The 26,565-nt window shown below is 41.4% G+C and overlaps 1 protein-coding gene across 1 annotated transcript in view; it reads right to left on the reverse strand.

Annotated features, from left to right (window-relative positions):
• Positions 1–26,565, reverse strand: part of SLC35F1 (solute carrier family 35 member F1) — a gene marked incomplete at both ends in the record, with an annotated part of 400,113 nt that overhangs the window by 36,972 nt on the left and 336,576 nt on the right. The window contains one exon of the mRNA XM_080938335.1: positions 3,549–3,708. Coding sequence (XP_080794461.1) covers positions 3,549–3,708 — 160 coding nt within the window. The remainder of the gene's footprint in view (positions 1–3,548; positions 3,709–26,565) is intronic.

The following is a 26,565-nucleotide window of genomic DNA, read 5'->3' on the forward strand; positions in this document are numbered from 1 at the left end:
AGGAGAGGCCTTTGGTCCAGCGAAGGCTCATTCTCCCAGTGTAGGTGAATGCCAAGACCCTGAGGTGGGAGAGTGTGTTTGGGAGAGGGAGCATCTTCATAGAGGCAATGGGAGGGGAAGGAGGATGGTATCGAGGAATATCCAATAAAAAATTAATTAAAAAAAGAAGTCTGATAGGTCCTTATATGAAATGTTTCCTTCAAATACGTTGGAGTTTTCAATGGTGGACCAACTATCTTGTTTTCATGGGACTCAATTTTAACTTTAAAGTCTTACATGGGATCAATCCACCATCCTGGACAATCTAGGAAGGTTAATTACTCTAATTAGCTGTTTAATTTAATATAAGTTTAATATAAACAAGATGTAATTATGGAAAAATAAGAACAGTGTGGAACAGAAAGACACTGCAAAGATTTTACATCCGAGTGACACAGCTTACCTTGGTTTGTGGGAATGAAACACGAGAATTTTTTTCAGTTATTAAGCTAAAGTGAGATAACCGATGGGAAGGCTCCTTGCAGTGGGGGGTGTTCAACAAAAACAAGTCACTTTTATTGTGTTGAGTTGTCTGGCTCTGTAATAGTATATTTTTCCTTAAAATAAATATAGAATTATAACGAATAATAAATTGTTAAAATCATCACAAATGAACTAAGAGATGCAATTATCATAGCACGGAGGGGCTGCTTCTAGGAGAAGCAATACATTTTAGAATGGGGCACCATTTTCGTTTTTGCGTTCATCTTATTACTTTCACCCTTTCTATTTATATCTACAAAGCTAGAAAAGTAGAGGTCATCATGGAGTACTCCTAGGGCTCTACTGAACCATGCTTACACTCCGACATCCACAACATTCCCACTGTCTACTGGGTATCTTCCACTGGCCACATCCACAAGAGCAAGGGTGATCTCTCAGAGAGCTCTCTGAAGCCAGTGGGACCTCAGTGAAGAAAGAACCTCTAAATATTAGACCCGCTGTTTATACTTACCAACTTGACAAAAAAAAATGCTTTTGTAGAGCTTAATGATGTAGATAGTTCTTATGGTGGGTGACTGACTGACTGGCTGTACCCATGATAAGTGTTCCATGGGTGTCAAAGTGAGGTCTCCCATGCCAGGAGCTTGGGCACTATCTTTTGACCAGTGTCTGCAGTAGGCCAACAACATGGGGAAGTTTCATCAACAGCATTCACTGTGGTACTTTATTCTGGGACAGGACCTGTTTCTTTTAATGCAGTGTCTGATATCTGAATAAGTTTCTTTGCCCAGGCTTAAATAAAGGAGTCATTCCTGGTTAGGAGAAGAAGAAAGGTGGCATTAAAAAAATAGAACAACGAATTACAATGAGGCCAAATTTATTGTAAAAGGGATAAAATCCATGTATTTGGGGATGGAATTGTCAAAATGTTAAGCTAAGCAGAAACAGGACTGAAACAATATAATAAAAAAAATGAAGTCAGATAATTTTTTCTTTGAAAAGTCCCCAACATGATTATAAGGATTTATTTGAGTTAAATGATTCGTTTAAGTTTTTATGAGTACCTAAAGTATTTTATAAAAGCCTGGTGATTTTGGCTAGTTAGTGCAATTGAACCCACTGTGCTGTGAAGATAGAAAATAGGATAATTTTAGTAATGATGCATACATATTTTAGAATTATATTGAATTTTAGAACCAGTGTGTTTTAAAAATATAGATGATAGTCGAACTTTCTTCCAATTTAATATTTTTTAGAGATAAAGTGTATGTAGTCAATGAGTCCTTGAATTTTGTATTTGGACAGGCCTTGAGGCGTCCATCCACACTCTTGGGCACCATGTAAGTAGCCAGTGTGTGCTCTATAGTGACAAGATTTAGTTCTGTTATCGCTGGTGCTTTGCATGTCACGAAAGGCAATACCATGAGCCTCAGGCAGGTCCATGGGGACAGCACTGGGCTACTTCACTATGGTTTAGCCCTGTTCTCATTTACATTATAAGTGATCACCTAAGGAAAGGCTCTCAGATGGATTTATTGTCTTTGTCTTAACTGGTACTATTTCCCTACCACTTCAGAGCTGGAAAACATTTTTCACAGGATTAGTGTCAATAATCTAATAAATCAATCCAAAGCTAACTTACTATTAGGGTCAAACACTTTGACTTATTGGAAGGCTGTTTTGATTGACTGTGGGGGTAAGATGATGATCAGATTGGACAGCTAGAGTCAATAGCCAAATAGAAAGCTTAGACACTGTATTAGGCATAATACTATCTGATAAGAACTAAAGAAACCATCAAGAACAATGACTATGCATACAAAGCACATGGCTAGACCTTTGATACACTACCTATCAATAGGCCACAGAACAAGTGTTTCTCAAAGGGTATTTGGGCAGATGGTGGGGGTGTATTTCTAAACCATCAGCTGAGGTAGGGATTTGTAACATCTCAACTGCAGGTCTAGGAGATTGAGGATATCTCCCTTTTATTCTGTGATGCAACTTTAGCTGTTAGCAATGTGGAGGGAAGAAAGCTTGCCTGGAAGGTCAGGAGCCCAGAATGTCCTCCCACCTCATGTCTGTGACCTTGAATAACTTCACTTGGCTTTGCTAGACCTTGCAGTTCCTTCATTTCAATTATAAAGAAGGTTGGAGAAGGTTCCTTTTCGCTATAAACAACTAAGATGCAACATAAAGGATATCATTTCAGGGACAGCCTTGTCTCATAAAGCAAATCACCCAATTCTGAGCCTTTATTATCTACCATTTTAGAAGAAAGAGCAATTTCAAGACCTTTAGAAAGTGAGTACTTTACACTCCTGATGCAGGCAAAAGGGGTTTGTGTGCCTGACATACTTTTCCTCTTCTAAAACTTTTTCTGTAGCACAGAAACTGAAACACTTTAGAAAAGTCCTTCTGAAGCTACTAGAATCAGAGTTTCTCCTGAAGAGCCACAAGAATCAGCTGACTGGATCACACAGCTCTGCCTGAGAAGTTGCCAAGCTATGACCAATAGAACAACTCTTCCCATTAAAACAGATAAACAAACATGCATGAGGTGGCAGGTAGCTCTTGGAACATAGCACATCCTACTCTGGTCTGCTGACTCTAAGCACCCATTCTCTGGCCTGTAAATCAACCTTGACCTAGTAGGTTGGAGATTGTGTCTTTCTCTGTCTTGGCAGAGCTGGGGCTGGGGAAGCAAAAGCCGGGAAGGCTCTGTGGCTGAGTTGCTGATTAGCTCATCCACATGATGTTTGAAAACTGTTCCAGGCCAGAAGCCCTGACCTTCAAAACCCCTCCACATAGATTGTGACCTCAGTTTTAACAATTTGTGAATGTCTCTGAATTTTACATATTACATTCACCCAGGGCTTATGTACCAGGGCCTTCTATGTGTTATTACTTTGGGTGTGTGTGTGGGAAAAAACATGAACAGGACTCTGCCACAGGAAGAACCAAGTTCTTAGGAGCCCTGTTTCTACCCAAACACACATATCTTAGGTCTCCCTCTAATCCTACTCATAGAGGTGTGTGACCTGTTGATTACCCAAAAGACTCACCTGCTCCCTGGTGCCTTCCCACGAGCACATCTGCTCCTACCATGCAGCCCATGCCTAGGATGCAGACCACGATGCCGATGAAATGCACAGCCTTGTACCGGATCAGCAGGAAGAACCAGGAGAGTAAAATCACCACTGGGATCACAAAACAGTCCAGGAGCTATTGGGAGCATCAAGAGAAACCATAGTGAGAGTCAAGGATAACAACACACAAGAAAAGGTTGAGCTCTGTCAGAAAGTTCTTCCCCCAGGAAGTGCTCGATCAGAGCCAAAGCAGAGGCAGTTTTAAAGCTGCCTCGGATTTAGACACAAGGCAGCTTTGTTCTTCATTTGATCACTAGCATCCCCTAGACTTGAAGGAAAGGACAATTACAAGTGAATAAGACTGAATGGGGGTAAAGATTTTTCCATCCTCTTCTGTGTCCAGCCAGCTCTGTTGCTCATCTTCTTCAGAGCCCTGACCACATTCTTGAAGACACTTGGGCTGTGGGAAAATACCTTGAGCTATTTTACATGGATCCAACACTTCAGGAGTAGATCTAGAAATGAAAAGTGAGGCCAGAGGTTTTGTTTACAATGTTTTGCAAATTAATCGAACTTAAAAATGTATATTTGCTTTTTCTTGAGCAATTATCTCCCTTCTAATACCGGAAATTATTTAATCTGATTATTGTTGTTTTACTTTTAATATCACTGTGCATATTAGTGCAAACACTAGTGTGATTCCACCTGACATGAATCCCTGAGAACTGGTACAATGCCCACAGTGAGTTGGCGAGTCAACATGGTGACAGGAGAGAAATCCTGTGCTGAGCCCCTGAGCCCCTGCTTTATGGCATTTGGCAATCACACACCCAAGAGAGCTCTATGTCCTATAGCTAGAAAAAACAACAACCCTATCCGGCCTCCCTGGCTGTCAGTGCAAAGCTCAGGGTTAATGCATAGGGACATATTTTGCAGTTGAACATGGTAAGTCAACTTGTAATTCAAGTAGAGAGGAAGCTGAGGAAGGTGGATCAGAGTTTGAGGGCAACCTTAGCTACATAGAGAAAGCATGTCTGAAAAACAAATGGGGTGAAGATGTAGCTTAACAGGTTATTACTTTCCCAGCATGCACAAACACCCCCAGCGAAGCATAAAATAAGTCACAGTAGTATGTGCTTATGGGCTCAGAGGAAGAAGAACATGAAGTTTAAGGTGATGTTTAAATATGCACTGAGTTGGAGGCCATCCTGAGCTAGTTGATATTCTTTCTCAACAATAATAAATCAGTTTAATAAAAGAAAATACAAGAAAAGGGAGGAGGAAGACAAGAAGGAGAAGAATGAGAAGAAGGAGGAGAAGGAGAAGAAGAGCAGGAGGAGGAGGAGGGGAGAAGGAAGAAAAGGGTATTTTAAAACACAAGGCCACTGAAGACTGTATATAAGCCTCCAAATACTTTGGCTTCCTGGATGTGAATCTGTCTCTATCACTTCAGAAAATCTTCAGAAAAATATTTATTCACTGATAGGTCTCTCCACTAGGCAAACCCACAGGACATCAACCTCCATGTTCCAAATGAAAAACAGGTGCTTTGCCTTACGGCTTACACAAATCCATGCCAGAATCCTAAGCTTTAGATGTGTATCCTGGAGCTGTCAGCACAGGCCAGGGATCTTTAAAACTCCACCATTTCTGCTACCTACCTTCCATTGATCAGTCTGTTGCTTTCACCTTCTAAATGTCTAGCATCCATAATCAGGCCACCTTCTCCCATTAGTACAACCAAAACTCAGCTAGCATTCTCTTCTGCTGGAAATAAGGCCTTCCCGCTAACCCCAGAGCCTTTACACTCCGCTCCGTTGCTGAAATGGTTCCCTCCACATTTTGAATCTCTGGCGTACTTTCCCTTTAGGTACACTTTTATATGTTAGCGCCTCAAAAAAGCCTCTTGGATCTGAAGATGAAGTTGGGTCCCATCTGACAGTTTCCTTGCACATTTATTTTTCTCCTTCACAGTGCCAATTGCAAACCTACTTAATTAACATGACATTTTATGCATAAAGTCAGACTTATCCACGTGCCTTGTTTCCAAGATGCAGAATGCTACCAGGATCACAAAGAAGTATCCGATCTTAGCTACTGAACAAGGACACACAGATGTCTAAGGATCTACAGCGTCAAAACCTAGCCTCTGAGACCAGTAGAGTCTGAGAGAGGTTTGGTTATTCACATGATATTTCTAAATGTCAGACTAGTCAATTGGCAGCATGAGCAATACTCGGAATCCCCGATATCCCCAAAGATGTTTGTGATGTGAACAGACTCTTATGCATATGTTGAACTGCTCTCTTGCCAAATGACATCACTCAGAGTACCCGATCATCCCCAGGGCTGCTGTGAGCTGAGAGAACTACAGTGAGCAAGCACCATATGAAAGCCATGCCAAGTAGCATTGTGAGGACTGAGGACTGGTCTCAGGGTGCAGAGCACTTCTGAAGGGGCTCCGTACAAGCAGCAGCAGTTGGTGGTATTGTTCTGAGAAGCCCATACTTGCTCCCTGCGTGGTTAAATTAACAATGCAAGTTAATGACCTATCTGATATGATTAGATGCACTATGTTAGGTTTTACAACTGGCTTCAGATGCCCTGTAATGAAATTTTTAGTTTGTCAATGAAAATTGTTCACTGCACACAGCAGAATCACTGTTTCATTTTGCAAATTAAAACTGATTGGATTAAGTTGAAATATTTCACTATTTGCAATTCAGTTGGAATGGCATCTGGCTGGAAAAAAAAAATCTTTCCACATAGCTGAAGGCTTCTATTTCTGGATCGCTGAGGGCAGATTAGCATAGCATCCAGGCTTTGAGAAGGGCCCAAGTGAGCCCCTTTGTCTCTCAGCATTTCTGGAAACAGCAGAGCACTTGGTGAGCCTTGGAGCCTGTAGCACCATGGTTGATGAAAACCCTCATTTGTACATATCAAGTGGAACGAAGGAAGAAAAGTGTTAAAAAAGAAGAGAAGGGAAATAGGAGTGTCATCAAGCTGGAGCTCATATGATGATTGTTCAAGAGAAGTTTGGTGCTTGAGCTATGGACACACCTCTGACTTCCAGAAGGGACATTTGAGGCAATCCATATCATGACTGTCATTCTGAGTTCATCTTCAATTCTTGATTTTGCAAGACTGCTCCTTCTCTCTGAAGAAAGTTACCATACCCTTGCCCTTAAAGCATTCCTACACACTTAACACCATTTCTAAGTAGCGTTTCCCAGTGCAGAAGCACCAAGATTCAGTTTGAAAGTTGGGCACTCGCAAGTTAAATCTCAAGAGAGTAATATGCTGAAGGTCTCAGGGGAGTATCAGGAGCAGTTATGAATAATGATGCTTTGGAACAGTGTTTTAATGGAAATCAGTGGCAACTGTATTGAGCTGCTACAGCTGAGGCTTTGCCATGGCGTCTGTCACTACCGATGAGAAGCTGTTTGGCAGCTGAAATTTGTAAATTGGTCATTAGTTTTAAGTGACCCCCCCCCCCAACATAACATCTTAATGAAGACTTTGCTCGGATCATAATAAAGCAGACAGACATTATAATAGCTGCCCACTACCAGGACTGTTAAGTAAGAAAATGTGAGCACGCTTACCTCTCATTCCATTACTCAACGGCTTATATGAATTATCTTTCAAAAGCAATACTTTTCATATTCTTTATACATTGCAGAAGGATTTGAGTTTGTTGCAACTGTTGCTTACCCCAAAAGCATGGAGAATTCCAGGTAACAAGATCAAACTTGCTTTAGCTTGAACTGAGCCATATTTAAAGCAAAGATTTCAAGGATGGAAGACTCCTGTTTATTCCCTTGTCCTCAAAGATCAATGAATGTTTTATCATTTTTAAATGTGAAAGCAAGGTCTAAAGGAAACTGATTTAAAATCGTTAGCAGCATGAGAAAACATAAGAGAGAGAGGATCTCTGACCACAGCAATTATGTCCATAAGAAATGTGAAAATATGGGTTCGGGAGAAAAACGGACCTTCTCCATTAGACTTTCAACATAATGGCCCTTCTTTATACATAACTGGTTCTCATGTCCTCCCCTGTAATAACCCGGAACAAAGATTTTTGTTTTTCTGTTTTGTTTTTTATTTATCTTGAGTCAATAGATCTTAGCTCCTTGCAAGGAAAAGAAATTAGCTGTCTTTAAACCTATTTCTTCATTCGAGAAGATTTTATTTAAAAAAAATCCCATTTTATGACCATGTTACCCTCTGAAAATTATCTCAAGTGAAACTTACAAAACTTTGATGTATTTGTTGACAATGCTTTTGGGACAATAGAATGTAGGGTGTGTGTGTGTGTGTGTGTGTGTGTCTGTCTGTCTGTCTGTGTGTCTGTGTACATATTTGTGTATGTGAACATGTGCGCATGTGTGTGCTACAGCAGCATTTAACTTTTCTCTCTCTGCTATCTTCCTTATTTCCACTCATTTTTGGCTATCTTTCCACTGTGTCCTTGCCTGCAGTCTTTAATCATGCTTGGTTATATGCCCATATACCTAAACACACACACACACACACACACACACACACACTCACACACACACACACACACCATCAATCTCTGCCTGTCAGTATTTATTCAAGTTTTCTGTCCTTTTGTCTATGCTATCTCCATTTTCCTGGGTTCCACACTTTACCTTTTAGTCTACTTGACATACCCACACTTGTGAGGGGAACAGTTGTATGGTAAGAGTCAGGGCTTGGCTTCATTTCCAGTCATACCAGATATTTAGGGCCCTTTCAAGGTAGATGCTAGAACATGGAAGACCCAGAGTGGAGGTGTGGGGAGAGCTGACAGAAGCAAGGAGATCAAGTCTGTTGGCCTTCTAGTGCTTTGGCCTTATTCTTATAGAAGCAGAATGCCAGCTTCAGCCTGGGAAGCTCCAAGAGGAAGCCCTAGATGCCCAAGTGAGCCCCATCTCTTCCTGCATTTCCCAGGTTCTTTCCTGCAGAGCATCCTCCAGCATGCTCAACCCAATCTAAAGCCACATTTAGACTGCCCATGTACCCATGAGCACACAGATCCTGAATCTCCACTGAAGTCTGATGCTGTGACACTGTGTACATTTTCTTATTTTTTCTTATTAAGGAAATCCTTTTTATGGCCTCTGATATTTACTTCACACATGTTTAGATCTGTTTCAGGGATCCCTGTGGAACACACGGGGCACGCCAGCCAGGGAAACAGGAAGGTTAATGTTAGCTCTTCATCTCTTCCTCCTCTCCTCCAATTCTTGTCCCCCAGTCTCACCCTATCTTTGTGGCCCAGACTACCTGCTGTAGCCTCTGCTAACTCCCTGCCCCATTTGCAGGACACTAAGCAGATCCTGGTAGAACACATTACTTTCCACCTTCCTGTGAACCCTCGCAACACCCACTCCTAACCCACCCCCATTCCCAAGTGTCAGCTCCCACCACTTAGAAGCTCACTTTACCCAGACACCACATCTTGATCCAGAAGAAATCTCAACCAAGCAACACAGCCACCACACTCTCCTAAGAACAAGAGACAGCAACAGACATCAAGAAAAAAAAAAAAAAAAAAAAAAAAAAAACACCCATCCAACAAAGACGATCTTCCCAAACCCAGGTTACTGGGTTAAAAACAGGGTAAAAACACAATTAATAATAACTAGGACACTATATCTTCACTAGAGCCCTGAAATCCTACATCAGTAGATCTTAAAGATTTCAACATGGCTGAAGAACAAGCCAAAGAACTTAGAATAGCCTTTATGACTATGATAGAGACCCTTAAAGAAGAAATGAATAAATCCCTAAAAGAAATCTGTAGGAACGCAAATGAATGACTGGAAATGAATAAAATGGTTCAAGATCAGAAAGTGAAATAGAATCAATAAAGAAAACCTGAGATGGGGAAAATCTTGAAATGAAAGACATAGCGACTCAAACAGGCATTCCAGAGGCAAGCCTCACCAACAGAATACAAGAGATGGAAGAGAAACTCTCAGCCACTGAAGATACAGTAGAAGAAATGAATACCTCTGTCAAAGAAAATGTTAAACCTTAAAAAAAAAGCAGAAAACATCCAGAAAATCTGGGACACCACGAAAAGACCAAATGTAAGAGTAATAGAATCCAAAAAAGGAGAAAAAAGTTAGGTTAAAAATATTTTCATTAAAATAATAGGAGAAACTTTCCATAACTTGAAAAAGGAAATACCTATCAAGGTACATGGAACAAACAGAATGCCAAATAGGCTGGACCAAAAAAGAAATTCTCATTACATAATAACAAAAACACTAGATGTAGAAAACAAAGAAAGAATGTTAAAGGGTGTAATATAAAAAGGCCAGGTAACAAAAACTCAGACCAATTATAATAACACCCAAAACAGTTCTGAATAATTAAAGAATGTAGGAGTTATCATCATTCCAGACCTCAGATTGCACTACAAAGCCAATGATATAAAAAATGAATGGGTCTGGCACAAAACAACCACGTTGATAGAATGGATCTGAAGACACAGACATAAAGCCATACATTGGGAAAAAAAGAGCATCTTCAATAGATAGTGCTGGTCAAACCCGGTGTCTGCATGTAGAAGAATCCAAATAGATCCATACTTATCACCCTGTACAAAACTCAGCTCCAAATGGACCAGAGATCTCCACATAAAACCCGGTATTCTGGACCTAATCAAAGAGAAGAGGACAACATCCTTGAACTCTTAAGAACAGGAAAAGACTTTCTGAACAGGACACCGTTAGCACAAGCACTAAGATCAAAAACTAACAAATGTGATCTCATGTAACTGAAAGGCTTCTGAAAGGCAAAGGGCACCAGCATGCAGACAGAGCTGTTGCTTACAGAATACAAAAAGATTCTTACTAACTACACATCCCAATACAGGGCTAATATACAAAATATACCAAAAACTTAAAAGACAAGATATCAAAATAAAACCCCACAACTTAAAAATGGGATATAGATGTGAAAAGAATTCATAATAGAAGAACATAAAGTGACTGAGAAACACGTAAAGAAAATGTTCAACATCATTTGTCATCAGGGAAATGCAAATCACAACTACCTTGAGATATCACCTTACCCCTGTTAGAATGGCTAACAACAGTAACACAAATGATGACTCATGCAGGCAAAGATGTGGAGTAAGAGGAACGAACACCCATCCATTGCTGGTGGTAGTAGAAACAGATGGTTATTACAATAATCAGGCGTAGTGATTCTTCATGAAGATGGGTCTACCTCACAATCCTGCTATACAACTCAGGCTTATAACCTCAATGGATGCCTCACCTCACTACAGAGGCACTTGCTCAGCCATTGCTGTTATAGTCATAGTAGCTAGAAATTGGAAACAACTTATATATTCCTCAACAGAAGAATGGAAAAAATAAATGTGGTATATTCACACAGTGGAATATTACTCAACTGTTTAAAAGATAAAATTTGCAGATAAGGATAAGACTAGAAAAAAAATCATCCTCAGTGAGGTAACCCAAAAAGTAAATATGATCTGTTCTCAGTTATATGTGAACACTAGCTGTTTAGTCAATGGTAGCGAAGCTACAATCCATAGAACGACAGAGATTAGGTATATAGTAAGGAAGGAGGGGACAAGGGGAACAGATAGAACTTTATACAAAAGGAAAATGGAATAGAACGTTATGGATGGATTCGGGAGGAATTAAAAATGAGAGGGTCAAGAGGAGAAGGCAGGAAGAGGGGGATGAGGGCAGAGTATAAGGAGAGATAGCTAAAATGAAGAAGCAATTGAAGGGTAGTACAGAAACACAGTACAGTAGAAGATTTCTAAAATAAATGCCCACATGAAGGCTATCGAAACAAAATCGCAAACACTGTGGGAGACAGAGCCTCAACTGAACTTCTCTTGTCAATCAAACGGAGCTTCCAGTTCCAAGAGTGGGTTGTATCTAATTGAGTTGTTAGCCAAGGGGGTCCCAAGGGAAGCCACAAACAACCCAGGCTGTTACTAACACTATAGGTTGTTCCCCACAAAAGGTCTTATTGCTAAGGACAATACCTACAGATCTCACTGAACTTGGGAAACCACGAGAGATGTAAACACCGACCCAGCTGTAACCTGTGATCTACGGTGCTGTCTTGCCTGTAAGCTATGCTGGCATGACTAGACCAAGAAGTTTGTCGGAGTGATCTACCAGTTCTGATTTGACTGAATTCCCACTTTCCTAGGTGGAACCCATACTCAAAACTGCTTAGGTGACCAAGAACTGTGGGGCAAGTGGGCCATGCCACTAGACAGAAGAGCTGGTAAGGTGAGGTTGAAGCAGGTTCAAAAACTGAGACATCTCATAATGGAGCATGACACGTGTTAGAACCGGCTTCCAGCCAGGCTTGTAACCAGGACATCCCACTGACACGGCCATGAAGCCCATGTAGTATAAACCTTGAGTTACCTATGGAAATGAGGTATGTAGATAGGCCTCAAGTGTTTAGCAAATAAGCTTCCTTCCCTTCTTGGGCATTCCTTCCTGCAAAAGGTTTCTAATTCCTGGTTTACCCTGAACAAAAACACATGAGCGTGTGCGTATGCACGCGCGCGCACACACACATATTCACATCTGCAGAAATAAAGCAGGAAGGACGAACAAGGGCTGTCTCCTTCAGTGAGGATGGCAGCAGGAAGGGCCTACGCCTAAATCTCCTGGAGAAGGCCTTCTCTCTTTCAGCTTTCCTGTACTCTGGGCACTCACTCAGAACCAAACCAGATTCTGCCTTGTCCTGGGCAATCTCCTTCCTGGTGCAGAGGGGAAACTCAGACTCAGACTGGAGGACCACCATTCTCAACTCCCCCACCCCGAGGTCTCCAGCAGTGTCGTACGCAGGAGACTGAGAAGCACAGCATCTGCTCCAACCCCCACTGTTTTCACCCAGGAAGACAGGGCTGGGGCCGCCTATCTTGGACTGCGCGTTGCTTTCCCTGAGCAGCTTGCTCACAGGGCTCCAGCAAAGTGAGTTTCATTATTCACTGTTTTCAAATGTATCTATTCTCATCTGTTTGGTTTTTTTTTTTTTTTTTTTTTTTTTTTTTTCAGATAAAATTTACCATCCTGTTTTAAAATCTTTACTTTTGTAACTTAAGTCACTGGGGACTTTAAAAGTTCTGACAACGTCTATTATCTTATTATTAATATAAAATGAAGTATTTAAAGAAAAATCAGTAGCTTTTCCCCAAACTGTTATAGAATTTCAAATAAAACTTTGATTCTGGATGTTTGCATTTCTTATAGTTGCTGGAAATATCATTTGGCTGTAAATTATGCTTTATTTACAAAGCTCAGTGACACTGGTGTCAGAAAAGCATCGTAGGTGTTTTTTTGCTACATGAAAGAAGCCATAAAAATGAGTATAGCAATTAAGTCAAATATTATGTTTTTGCATACCTATTGTTAATTTTTGATTACACAATGTCTAGTCAAATAATCCAGAGTATAAATCAACATTTTATTTATTAGTTCTCTTAACTTTTGAGATTATTATATACTATTTCATTTCTCTCTTCCATTTCTACCCTCCAAACCTGCCCGCATACTTCTTTTTGCTCTCCTGTTTCAAAGTCTTGGCCTCTTTTTCATCACTTTTTTGTTACATGCATAAACATATACATATGCCAAAATACAACCTGCTCAGTCTGTCTAATGTTACTTGTATGTGTATTTTTCAAGGCTGACCATCTGCTATTGCATAAGCAATGTATGTGCCCTTTCCTAGGGAAGATTATCTCTTCGATCTCAGCATTCTTTAGTGGCCTGTAGTTCTTTGTATAGGGCTGAGGTCTCCTAGGCTCTTTTGATCCTGTCCCTGTTAGCATGTTTATTGTTGTCCTTGTTCAGCTCATGTTTAGGTGATTGTGTTGGTGAGATTTTATTAATGGAGCTTCTGACACTCTTAGAAGACACAATCTCACAGCAAACTCCCTCATTATTTGGCTCTTACAATCTTTTACAGTGCTCTCTGGGATTTAGGTGCTGACCTAACTTTGTAGCTATATCCATTGGGACTGTGATCTACAGCTTTACATCTTGATTGACAGTAGTTTCCTGTAATGGTCTCCCTTCTGTTGTAAAAAGAAGTTTTCATAGTGAGCGGTAAGATCTATACCTATCTGTGGGTATAATGACAAACATTTGGAGTGAAGCTAGGTATTATATTAATTTAGTAAAATGATGGCTGTAGGTTCTCTTTCAAGGTCTGTGACATCAGTAGCTCTAGAAAAGCCGCTGGCTACCGCGAAGGCATGTGTGCCACTATTGCAGCCTTAAGGTTATCTGTGGTGCTGCTCATTGTTGTGGTTCATGGGTGTCATATCTGGGTAGGACTTTTGGTTGTGTCTTCCTTTGGGAGCTTCCATGCTACCAGAAGGTACAATGAGAGCTGTCCCTCAGCGTGGCAGCTTTCAGACCGGTTCTACCTTAGGGACTCTCTGAGCCCTGCTTCTAAAGTGCATGGCTTCTCCAGCAGTGAGGACTTACCTTCCACTTCTGGCTGGAAGCCAAGTGCAAAAGCAATAGCCTATATATAATACAGCATTTTATTTTTAAAAGAACGAGTGACTCTGACCAGGGGCATGGGGAAATGCAGGAAATGTTCTTTTGTTAAAGAGATCAAATTTCTGATTTAGATTTCACCCATTTCAAAAAGCTTACTCATTTAGAATGTCCAGATCAGAGCTGGAGAGATGGCTCAGAGGTTAGGAGCACTGGCTGTTCTTCTAGAGGTTCTAAATTCAATTCCCAGTCAGTACATGGTGGTTCATAACCATCTATAATGAGATCTGGTGCCCTCTTCTGGCCTGCAGGCAGACATGCAGGCAGAACACTGTATACATAATAAATCATAAGAAAAAAATTCCTTTAGTGATTAAGGAATAAAGACGCTTTTTAAAAAAATCCAGATCATTATGCATCTAGTATTACTATATTTTGTATTGTCTGATACAAATGCCTTGTGAAATAGATGAAGATGAGCAGAAAATCTGAGAAATTAAGTTAAAACGAGAGAGGTGCCCTGCAATTAAAAACAGGCATTTGAGAACATCCTCTAGTTCTAAAGACCTAGAATGGCTTATTCTTTAGCCTTATAGGTTTCTTATTCTGTTGAAATGTGCACTTGGTGGCTGAGTTTTGTGTCTAAAATGCTCCAAGTGTTACTTGCATTTTTGATATTCAATACCTGTGGCCCCAGCACTGATCTTCTTGCTCTCAGATCCAGCCAGTGAAGAAAAAAAAAATAGCTTGTTTCAAACTGTTTGGATATTGGCAGTTCTGAGTGGTTTGTTTCACTGACCTAACCAGGCAAATGCAGATGGGGCCACCTGTGCTAACGTTAACCACAGAAGGCAGTGTTTCCTCCTGTCTTCTACTGCAATGTAACCTCCCAGGAGCTTGCAGACAGATATCCCGTGGGAGGCATTCTTCAGTGTCCAGTGCCTATCTCAGGGGTTTTTCATCAAGGTACCATTTTAACCAGTGCCCAGAGCTACCAGCAATCAAACACACTGAAGATTATTTTCTTCTCTTTTTGTTTTAAGATATCAGATCTCCAAAGGTGGTTGATGTGGTGGAGAGGATTAGAGCAAGTATAGGAGAGAGAGAGAGAGAGAGAGAGAGAGAGAGAGAGAGAGAGAGAGAGAGAGAGAGAGAGAGAGGAAGAGAGAGGGAGGGAGGGAGGGAGGGAGGGAGGGAGGGAGGGAGGGAGGGAGGGAGGAAGGGAGAGAGTTCTAACAGCTTTTCAGGGTTTGGGAGGAGTCCAGCCCCCCACCCCGTCATCCCCACCCCCACATGGTGGTAACACAGCAAGAACAGTAATGTCTTCACATTCCTTTTGTGTTCAAGTAACATGCATGTTCATTGAAAAGTCAGTTTCTTGATCAAAGACCATATTGTATAATATCAGGTATGAAAGTCTCCAGAAGAAGAAACTTGGAGTCTGTAAGAATAAAATGTTAACAATAGTAACCTTTCAATGTGATGACTGGCTCTTTCCAGACCTGTGGCTCATGTTCTCTGTGGTTTTCAAATTTCCTCTGAACATATGCTGCTTTCAAAATAGAGCAACAGCTTATGAGAGTGTATAAATCATCAGTCAGGTAAACCTTTCTCAGGGGTAAGTGAATAGTTTATAAACAAAACAACAAAACCGAAGTGCCCCCATTTCAGCAGAGCATAAGGAGGTGACGTCATCCTCAGTTAAACCCTGTCTGCCCAGAGGAGACTTCTCGGCAGCCCTCCGCTCATTAGCACCCCTTCAGCCCTCCACAGGGTAGGAGCACCCTCACCTGCCCACCTGTCAGGAGCTCAGCCTGAGGCAACTGTGAGTGATTCCAGGAAAAAAACAGCAACTCTGAATGCCTCTGTCCCTGCTTCTCATTGGGGCTTCTCCCTGGTTTCTAAAAGTGACACATATTATAAATTCGTCTCTGGTGGGTCCAATGGGGGGCACCAACAGGAGGGAGGATCTTTAAGTGGGCAGATTTCAGGAGCTGAGGAAAGTCCCCTTTGGTCTGACTGTCCTGGTGGAAAGACTACAATTTGGAAAATGCATATTCACATATCATAGATAAAGATTCATATTCTGTGGCCTGGACAGGCATCCCTCCTGCAGCCATTTGAACATCTAGCCAGGAGTCCATCCTGAGACTGCAGTACCTGCCACCTAGAAAAGTCCTTTATGATCAAAAACTGCTGACAGAGCTTTACAGTTTCACCTGACTTCTTTCTTGACCATTCTCTCTCAGAACCCATACCCTAGGCCTTGATGTTTCTATTTTATTGTTTTTAAATACCCCCCATGGTGCTTCTACCACATTGCTAACAAGCAATGCAAACTAGCCACAGACACCAGCTTCCCAGGAAATGTCCTTCAGTGATACAGAAGAGAGTCTTACCACACTACTTTCTTCCTTAAGCCAGAATTTTACTTAAACATGTGCATTTTAGGTCGCTTGAGACCTGTCATCAAGACTTGCTAGTCACTTGGGCACTTTTTTCCCCCTTTTTGGGTTTCCAGCAGAAGGGAGGTGGCCAATAATTGGGCAGGGGGACAGAGCAGGACTTTTAGGATTGCCGAATAAGAAACTCAGGAGAGGAGAATGGGAGAACTGCCATGACCGGGAAGCAGAGTGGTCAGACTAAAAGGCCCAGGCACGGCATGTAAGAATCTGGGAAAGTGGTCCCAGGGCCACTGCTCCAATTAGGTCTGGGGTAGTGGAGATAAAATATAGATTTAGCGAGTATTAATTCAGAAATACTGTAGTGGAATGTGTGATAGCCATGGGGAGGCTTGAAAGTGCCCAACTATTGAGCTAGTTAAGGCTATTAAATATAAATCTCTCTCTCTCTCTCTCTCTCTCTCTCTCTCTCTCTCTCTCTCTCTCTCTGTGTGTGTGTGTGTGTGTGTGTGTGCCTACACCCACAGGGAGCTCAGAGTAGATTAACTACTTACAGCTCTCTTTAGGACCCCAGCACTGTGGTCTATGGAAGAATACTATAACTCTCTTATTACATCTCCTCTAAGAACAGCCTGTCTCAAAGTTCTATACAAAACCCAGTATCCTTTAAAGTCAATCTCACAGTTACATAGTAGCCAGTGTGACTGACAGTGGCTCCCATTTGCCATTTCCTTATATAAATGGGAGGGTTTGGGTTTTGGCTTCTATTTCATTATGACCCAAGAGAAGGAGTGACTGTAGGGATCTAGTCCCAGGTAAAGGAGCAAGCGGAGAGAACCAGCCCAACAAAGGAGAAGAGCTCAACTGAGCAGCAGCCTGGTAAGCTTTCTCTCACACGGAAAGAAGGAGACACAAACCAACACAGTTGAAAACATCACTGGTTGAGAGCTTTGTTTAGCATTTTAATCGCAGGGTTCATGATACTGCCAGTGAAAAGTAGAAGGATGGAAGCAGCCTGCCTGCTGGAGTTTTCTGAGGGAGTCTTGCCTTAAGCAAGCTGGGCCCAAACTTGTATTATTTTTTTTTTTATTTATAGAATTCATGAACATGAGAACGTTAATGATAACATTAAAGCAAGTACACATTTCAAAGCACATATTGAAGGAAATGAAAGTTTTCTGATAAAATATTAATTCTGCATTAATTTTGCATTTTTCTTGATGCCTTCCAGCATTAAAACCACACAGCAGGGAGGAACACTTCCAAAAGCTAGAGGAAAACATCTTGTACTTTGGGGGTTTCTATTCCTGGCATCCTTATTCTGTATTTTTTTTAAAGACAAATTCAGAATTTTTTCCCCATCTTACATATGCATTTGTCCACTCAATTATATTGAACAATTATGAAAGGCCTACTGTGAGCTCAAGGCCCACTATGCACTCAGACACTTGTTCTCTTTGTCCAATGACTTGTTGGGTACTGAAGGTCATCATGTCCCAGTTTGCAGCACCCCCCCTTGCTCCAAAGCCTAACTCTCTGCCTCCCTGGTCCTCATCCCTTCCCACTAGGAAGCATTCTTCAGTATCTTGGTTCCTCTTAACCTGATCCACCCCTTCATTCTTTCCCTCCTTTCTCCCCACTATTTCCCTTTCTTCTTTCTCCTTGTTTAGCAATAGGGTGTTGCTAAGGACCTAGAGTTGCTAATCTTTCTGCTTCTAAATCCTAGAGCTAGGAATACAGGAGTACCCAGTTTTATGCAGTGCTGAGGATGAAACCCAGGACTTGCTGCATGCTAGGCTAGCACTCTGTTAGCTGAGCTCCGGTCCCCATAACTAATCCCTTTTATTCCTTCTAATGTGTGATAATTGACAGTCTTACACAGGTGTCTGATGAAGTTTTGCTATTTTTACCTCTCATTCCCCCTCCCTTTGATGAGTCCCCATTCTACCTTTTATTCTGTCTGTGGCCCACTGAGCTTAATTAGATTTATTGTTCAAGCCTGGGTTGGGAAGTCACTCCGTGGAACAAGAACAACCTATGGCCATGCCATTAAAGAAAGTGATATCACATCCCTAAAGATGTGCTACTGCAAATAGCGCCCCCTGGAAGTGGTCAGGCCTCTTGGGCTCTTTCCTTATCTTTGACAAAATGCTGATGGCCCCAACATTGTCTTGTGCAGGTAAACACTACCATAATGACTTCATGGGACAATCGCTGCATCACGTCCAGGAGACATCTTTTCATAGGATGTCTCCTTTCCTCAGCTCTCCCATTCTTTCCATCCCCTCTTCCATGATGCATCCTGAACCTTGGAGGGGGTGTTATAGTTGTCCTACCTGGGTCCAAGAATGCTGCCACCACCTATTCTTAGCACTTCAGCCAGTTGTACACCAGCCATGGCCTGATCTAAGAAATGGCTTCTTTGATGATGTCTAAATGTATCTAGAAGGTAATTTGGCAAAAGGACCGTTTACACTAATGGTAATGTTAAGTTTTCTTCTAGGCCCTGTGAGTGCCCCAGCCCAAGGGTGGTTGGCCCCTGATCTTATTATAAATGGGAGATTAATCTGTCATTTACCTTCTCCTTTTCATAGTCAGACTGTGAACATCAATCTGCAGTCACTGTTTCTGGTGTTCTGATCTCATTCATTCTTCTACTTGTCCCTCAAAGACAGATCTCTTTATAACAGTCACCAGAGAAGAACTGTTTGGCTGCCCTGGACTTTAGTAATTGTAGCAGACAGTGCCGTTACTAGGAACTTTAGAAAACTCTCTGAGTTTTCTCTTCCTGTGCTTTATCTGTTTTATTTTCCCCCAGCTACCTCTCCTTCACACTGGCCTTTTCTCTTGTCTTTTGTGGACATGTCATAAAATAATGAGAAAAGACATTGGGAGATGACTAGACAAAGAATCCCTAAGCAATAGTCCTCTAAAATTGTATTAAAGTGGCCTGGGGTGGGTGATGAATGAAGTACAGGGTTAGAGAGAGGGCGGTTAAGAGCAACAAGGAAGGAACAGAAGTCAGATTCTGTTCTGAGGACTGTAAGACTTAAGATGGATTCCACAGTCAGGCAACAGCTTTAGGGACAGTCATGGGGGGACCCACATGGACACCGCGCTGCACATCTGCTACATCTGCTGGGGGCCTTAGAACATATTTATGCAGTGCCAAGATAAAAATTTTCTATTTTTAGTTCTTCAAAATTGGTGTCTTGGTAGATCCAGTCCATAGCGCTTACTTCTCTACTCTTCTAAACTTAAAGAAAAAGTTGCATTCAGCCACCATTTTCATCTTTCTAACACCCAGTCACTGTAATCTGCATTCTCCTTCCCTCAACTAGAAACAGTGCTTGAAAGTACACTCCATCTCTTTTTTTCTTTTCTCTTTTCTTTTCTTTCCTTCCTTCTTTCCTTCCTTCCTTCTTTCCTTCCTTCCTTCTTTCCTTCCTTCCTTCTTTCCTTCCTTTCTTCTTTCCCTTTCCTTCTCTCTCTCTCACTACCTCATCTCCCAGTCCTCCACAGAGAGTCCACCATCCCCCTTCTCCTCTGAGAGTTTGCCCTCTCCCCCCACATGCATCAAGTTCTGCAGTGCTAGATACATCCTTTCTCACTGAGGTCTGACATGGAAGGATAAAGATACCGACCTACCCACAAAACATTCCACCCAAAATCTGTCCTGTCGAGAAGAAATGCAGAGACCAAGGTGGAGCAGAACTGAGGATATAGCCCACCAATGACGGCCCGACTGGAGATCTAAGCCATGGACAAGCACCAACCTCTGGCACTATTCATGATGCTCTGCTATGCTTGCGGACAGGAGCCTAGCATAACTGTCTCTGAGAAGCTTCACACAGCAGTTGACTGAAACAGACGCAGACCCACAGCCAAACACTGGACTGAGGTCAGGGACTCTTATGGAAGAGTTGGGGGAACAATTGAAGGCGCTAAAAGGGATAGGAAATCCATAGGAAAATCAACAGAATTAACTAACCTATGCCCCAAGGAGCTCTCAGAGACTAAGCCATTAACCAAAGGACATACATGGGCTGGACCAAGGCCCCCAGCACGTATGTATCAGCTGTGCAGATCAGTGTCCATGTGGGTCCCCTCACAACTAAAGTGGGAGCTGTCCCTAAAGCTGTTGCCTGTCTGTGGAATCCATCTTAAGTGTTAAGGGTCCTCAAAGCAGAACCTGACATCCCTTCCATCTCTGGTGCTCTTAACCACTCTGTCTCTAACCCAGGTTTTCATTCCCCCTCCCCCCGCCTCGCACGCCACCAGCCCACTTTAAAACAATCTTTAGGGAATGCTTGCTTAGGGATTCTTTGTCCAGACATCTCCCAATGTCTCATTATTTAATGTATGATCCCACCCACGGTGCTGCCTAGAAATCATTTAACTGTACTTTGGTGATATGCAAATGCATTTACTTCTCAAATCTGAATCTTGCCCCTGAAGCCATCCAGCCAGTGGGTGATATGGTATGGCCTGGTATGGATCTGCCAAGCCCCTGCCACTCAGCTGGTTCCAACTGGGACCCAGGCCATTTTATCCAGATTTTCCTCCTGCGATTCTTCTCTTGGCAAATGGAATTGTTAGCAACTCAAGGGTTCAGGCAGGGTTTAGGACTTCTGTCTTGAAGCTCTTTCTTTGTTTGGCTTCCGTGTTCTTATGTTCTGATTCTCTCATTGGCCTCTTCTTCCCAGACTACTTACTCCCGAGTTTTGTCATTCACGTGGGCTCAGTTTCAGTTTTCTTTTCTCGTTATATTCCATACAACACTATCTGTATGACTACGACATTGACTTCCTTAATTCCAGAACTTTCTGCTGAATTCCAGACACATACAATCAGCCACTCAGACCAAGTTTGCTGGAACCTTAACTATACAGCCAGAGCAGAGCGCTTCTTTCTTCTCTTCGGCATCATACCTTCTTTTAGTGTTTTGTTTTCATGTACGTGTGTTTGTGTAGGTGTATGTGTGTTTGTGTGTATGGCACCAACATTACCACATTCACCTGGAGAGTTGGGCCAAAAACTAAGGAATCATTCTACATTTCTTGCCTATTATTCCCAACTTGCACACAAATGCTCAGGAATGGGATTCATGTCCAGTCTTCTCTATCTCCCTCCAGTTAAGTCCTGGCTTACCATCACCATTGTCCTCTAGTCGGCCTGCTGACTGCCTCACTCTCCTCACTCCGGACACTCTCACAGTTAGATTCTGACAGCAGTGATGGCTAGGAGCAAATCCGTTCACCTTCCCTTGACTTGCAGAGCCTTATCTTCTCCGCTGCTAACTGCATCTCCAGCTGACTCTCTTGCCACTGGCTATGCCACTGCCTCTCCTTCCTTAAATGTGACATGCATTAGAACCTGATCTTCTGTTCTCTTGGTTTAGACCTCCCTCCTACCCCCCTTTACTCTGTCAAATCCTAACAGAGGGGAGAGAGAATTTAAAAGCAAGAATGCCTTTAAATGGTTAAGAATGGTCTTACCCATGCTCTGTGTCTAGAACTCATGAAAAGATGGATCACATATTTGATAAATGTCTGCCATATGAATGGATGGGCAGAACATAAATCATGATTTGAGATTTCATCAGTCACACGGAAGTCTTCGGGATTCCCTTTGTCCGATTCTGCTTCTCCTTGTATTTCAAACCACTCAAAAACTCGAAAAGCGCTTCAGCTTATCCCTTACACCTGGAAACCCTTGCAATTCAGAAACACAATCTCCCTGATGTGGCTTATTAATATTTTCATGCTTGTCTCTAGCCAACTGCATGTTTCTGTTTCTTCCTCTAAAGACTCCATGGTGTCATCTATGCAGGGCATTATGGTGCTGAGATCTTTTGCACACTATGTTCTTAGTTAATAACACTGTATTATGCACTTTAAGGCAGAGGAAATGACAGAGTCCGTGCTAGGTGTTCTTGCCACAAACAAAGCACATCAGCTCATGCCGAAGGGGGCTTAGTTCCTCATCATGCCATGGTCTTCTGGCTTCATTCATGTGATGTTCTTCCCCTACCCAGAATCCCCATGGATCTTGCCATTGCTATCCTTTTCATGGTGCCCTCACACTGAAATTTCAAATTCTGTCTAGACCATAAATCTAGAGACTGTTATTTAGGTTCCTGAGTCTGTATTAAGTGCCCTGAAGAGACTCTCATAGAGCTTTCGTAGTAGGACTATACATACTAAAATACAATTAAATACTTAAATTAAATACTTGTATCCTAAATACTGTAAGATACAAAAACCTTCTTTAAGGACAGGAATTTCTTGTACTCAGGGCACTTTTTTTTTATAAAAGATTTATTTATTTTTATTTTACATGCATGTGAATCCTGCCTGCATGTGTGTATGTGCAACATGTGTATTCTGCTGTCTACACATCCAGAAAGGGGTATTAGATTTCTGGAACTTAAGGTAACACTGTGTGAGCAGTGGGAACTGAGCCAGGGTCACCTGAAAAAGCAGTCAGTGCTCTTCACACTTGAACCATCTCTTCAGACCCTTCTTGTTTAATCTGATGACAAGAATAGAGCTTGGGAAAGTATGACCCTTCAAGTACTTTGCTAACTTATTCAATAACGTATATGGAGGATGAACTACATGCCCAGCACTGGGCTTAGAGACACAGTCTCCATAGAATTCCACAACCTTTTGTGCCTTACCTTGTGTAGAAAAGGACAGACAAGGACATATGTGGTATATCAATGGTGGCAATCATGATGGAGAAAAGAGAAACAGAAGAGAGGGCAGGATGTGGTGTGGAATGCGGCAGGATCTCAGAATCTTAAGTTGACAGGGAAGTGCTCACTAAAGCAACCTTGACTGGGTCCTGGGAAACTTAGCATGTCGTGGCCTCTAAATGGATGAGTAACAAGGAAAGCAATGCCTAAGTATTCTGTTTCTGTCATGAAAGACACCAGGATGGCAAGCATCAGCTTATTAAGTTGATTTCCACAATGAAGGGATGAAGGTAAGATCCTCAGGCAAGCCCTGATGCTTGTCATTATTCTTAGGGCAGACATTACCACAGCTCCTGACCATGCCACAGACCTTCTAACAACCAGTCCCAGAAGCTACCCAGTGATACCATGACTTCCAACTCAATAGCTTTTCAGTTCACTGTGACCCCAACTCAGAATGTGCAAAAGAGAGAGATGAAAGGAAGAAGGGAAACAAAAATAACCCCCCCATTATGACAGATTTAGTGAAATTTTATTGTGTGAGACTTCAACCTCTCAGATGCTTTAAGACTATACATTTTCAGCATAAAGAAGCACACTAATTTTTACAGATTTATAAAGAAATGCATTTCCTTAAATTTTCAAACACATTGTCAGGGTCTTCTTCTTCTTCTTCTTCTTCTTCTTCTTCTTCTTCTTCTTCTTCTTCTTCTTCTTCTTCTTCCTTCTTCTTCTTCTTCTTCTTCTTCTTCTTCTTCTTCTTCTTCTTCTTCTTCTTCTTCTTCTTCTTTCCCCCATCCTCCTCTCCTATTCCTCCTCCTTTTTCTTTGTACAAAGATCTTATTCTACTTTAACAATTTATTATAGGTCAATGTTGTGTAGTGATCAACTCACACTGAACACTGTGTCAGTGGAAGTGATCAAGACCTGGTAGAATCTGATCTGAACCTGTGTGGGGCAGCCAGCCAGTATGAACAGTCTTGGGACTGACATCCTTGTAACCATGAAGAAAGAACAGCTTCTGCATAGGATTCCTTTCATAAACATACACAGATAGCTTGCAGATGTACCTGTGTGAAAGCCTTCAAAGGTTAGTATTAACGGTGGTCAGTGTCATAGCATCTGCCTGTAAGAGGTATCTGGGCATACCTGTGAGAGACTAGGTTAACTGGGCTCATTGAGTACTGACTGGACCATCCTGTAGGAGGGGAGGACCATTTTCTGGGCATGGGTCCTTAAGGATGTGAAAACAAGCAAGTGAAGAACACAAGCATTCCTCTCTGTTTCCTGACTGTAGATGCAATGTGACGAGCTATTTCTTCTGACATTGAAGGCAGAAGTGTAGGATCTTTAAATCTCTTTCTGATGTTTTACCCTCAGCTTCCATTTCCTTGTTTCCTACTTTTACTCTGTCTTCCAAGGATCTTTATGATTACATTGGGGTTGCCCAGATAATTCAGGATAATCTCACTATCTCAATATCATTAGTTTAATCACAACGCTGCATCTATTTTGCTATTTAACCTAGCACATTTGCACATTGTGGAAATTAGAACAGCAGCATTTTGAAAGGACATTATTCTGCCTACACTCCAGCTATGCTCACGCATAATGAGAGGTGTATTGAAAATAATGAGAAATTTCCTCGAAGGGAAAAAGAAAATTGCCACTTCTTGAGTAGATTGTATAGGTGTTTACAAACCTAATCTTCTGTAATGCACTGGAATTCATTCATCTGAGCCTGGCTGTCATTCAGGATAGTCACACCAGAAGGTCACAGTTACATTTTAATGTATGCTCTTTATTAAGAACCATTTTAACTCTATGAACTTGCCTTCTTTGTACTCATTAATGAAAGAAATTGCTCATTTTTTGAGAGTAAGTTTGTTATTTGAAAAAAATCTGAAATGCTATGTAATACTCCCTGTATCTCTAGAGAAGGGATGTAAAAAAAAAAAACCATGCCTTAAAATTGTCTTTGAGAGGAATTTCACAGGAGAAATTCTGATTACTTTTGAACAATGGTCATCAGAATAATTGTATCAGGTTAAGTAATGAGTTCTTTGAAGTATAGCAGGGCTGTGGTTTGCTTTGTTTGCTAATCACTTTGTATTCCTATGAAAGACGATGTCACTAATACTTCAAGAGGAGAACGCTCTTATTAAAAATTAAAGAAAATTCTTATGTAGGAAATTGTTCCTAGTAAAGTCACTCGGAATTGCTTATTTTTTAATTTTTATGTTTCAGTGATTAATCATGAAAGTCATGTATTATCAACTAAAGTCCTTTGTCTCTTTATGGAGACAACTATAAATCACTATGCAAGTAGTGATTTATAGACAACACCAAACTAGATGATTTGTTTTAAAAGTCCCTAATCATTGGATTTTACAGAGAACATCTCTGATGTCTCCTTCATCTTATCAATAATCTGTAGTGTTCAAGAGCATAAAATAAATTAGGAGAGATTAATAGTTATGTTATGTTTAAATTTTTTTCTCAGAGAATGGCAGGGAGGATGGTTGAATGAAGTGATTCTAACTTTCTTCCAAGAGATTTGCTCTTTACAGACATCACTTAAAGGACAAATGTGCATGCCCAGCTGCTGAGTACAATTTGATTGGCAAGATCTCAAAATGGAACTCATTTTGAAACACTGAATTTATTTACTGAATAATAGAATTTTTAGCTGATACTTCCAACCCCTTTTCAGAGTAGAGTTTAAATATTTTATTTACTGGGCAATTAAATGATTTTAGTTTTAAATAGCCCCAGCCCCCATCTTTCCCAGACTCTCTCACTCTTTTCTCCCACATACATACCCCAGAGATGCTCGCTAAGTTTATTTATATTTCCTTACTTAAATGAATGAAGCTTAACATTCATTCCATGTCTCCGTCTACTCATGATTTTCCAGCTCTTTTATGTAGGTGGCATTCATGTCTGGAAAGAGGATGTAGTCACAGGTTTCTCAACAGTCTGCATAAAGGGGACTTGGGGAAACCCAGCCTGAGCTTTCTTCACCTTCCCATTTGTTCTATTCTCCCTCTCCGACAACATGTCTGGTGAGTCAGTTTGGCCTCCTGCTTTGAGGATTTAAATGAGAAACACTGTTTATAGTAAAATTCCGGCTTTAAGACGTGTTTTGCTTGCCATACACTTTGTACCACACACACCTAAGGAAGCAAGTAGGATCTGTTACACACAGGCCAAAATCATTTCCCACTTATGAAAAATACTCTTGTGTACTTTCTGGTGTGTTAAAAAATGTAAATTGTTGACCAAAATCTGTTTTAAAATGTTGTTTCAGGAACATGACCCCTAAAGTCTGGAGTTCGCTTATACTCCTGGTGTGT

The sequence above is a fragment of the Micromys minutus genome (assembly GCF_963924665.1).
Source record: "Micromys minutus genome assembly, chromosome: 25".
NCBI lineage: Eukaryota > Metazoa > Chordata > Mammalia > Rodentia > Muridae > Micromys > Micromys minutus.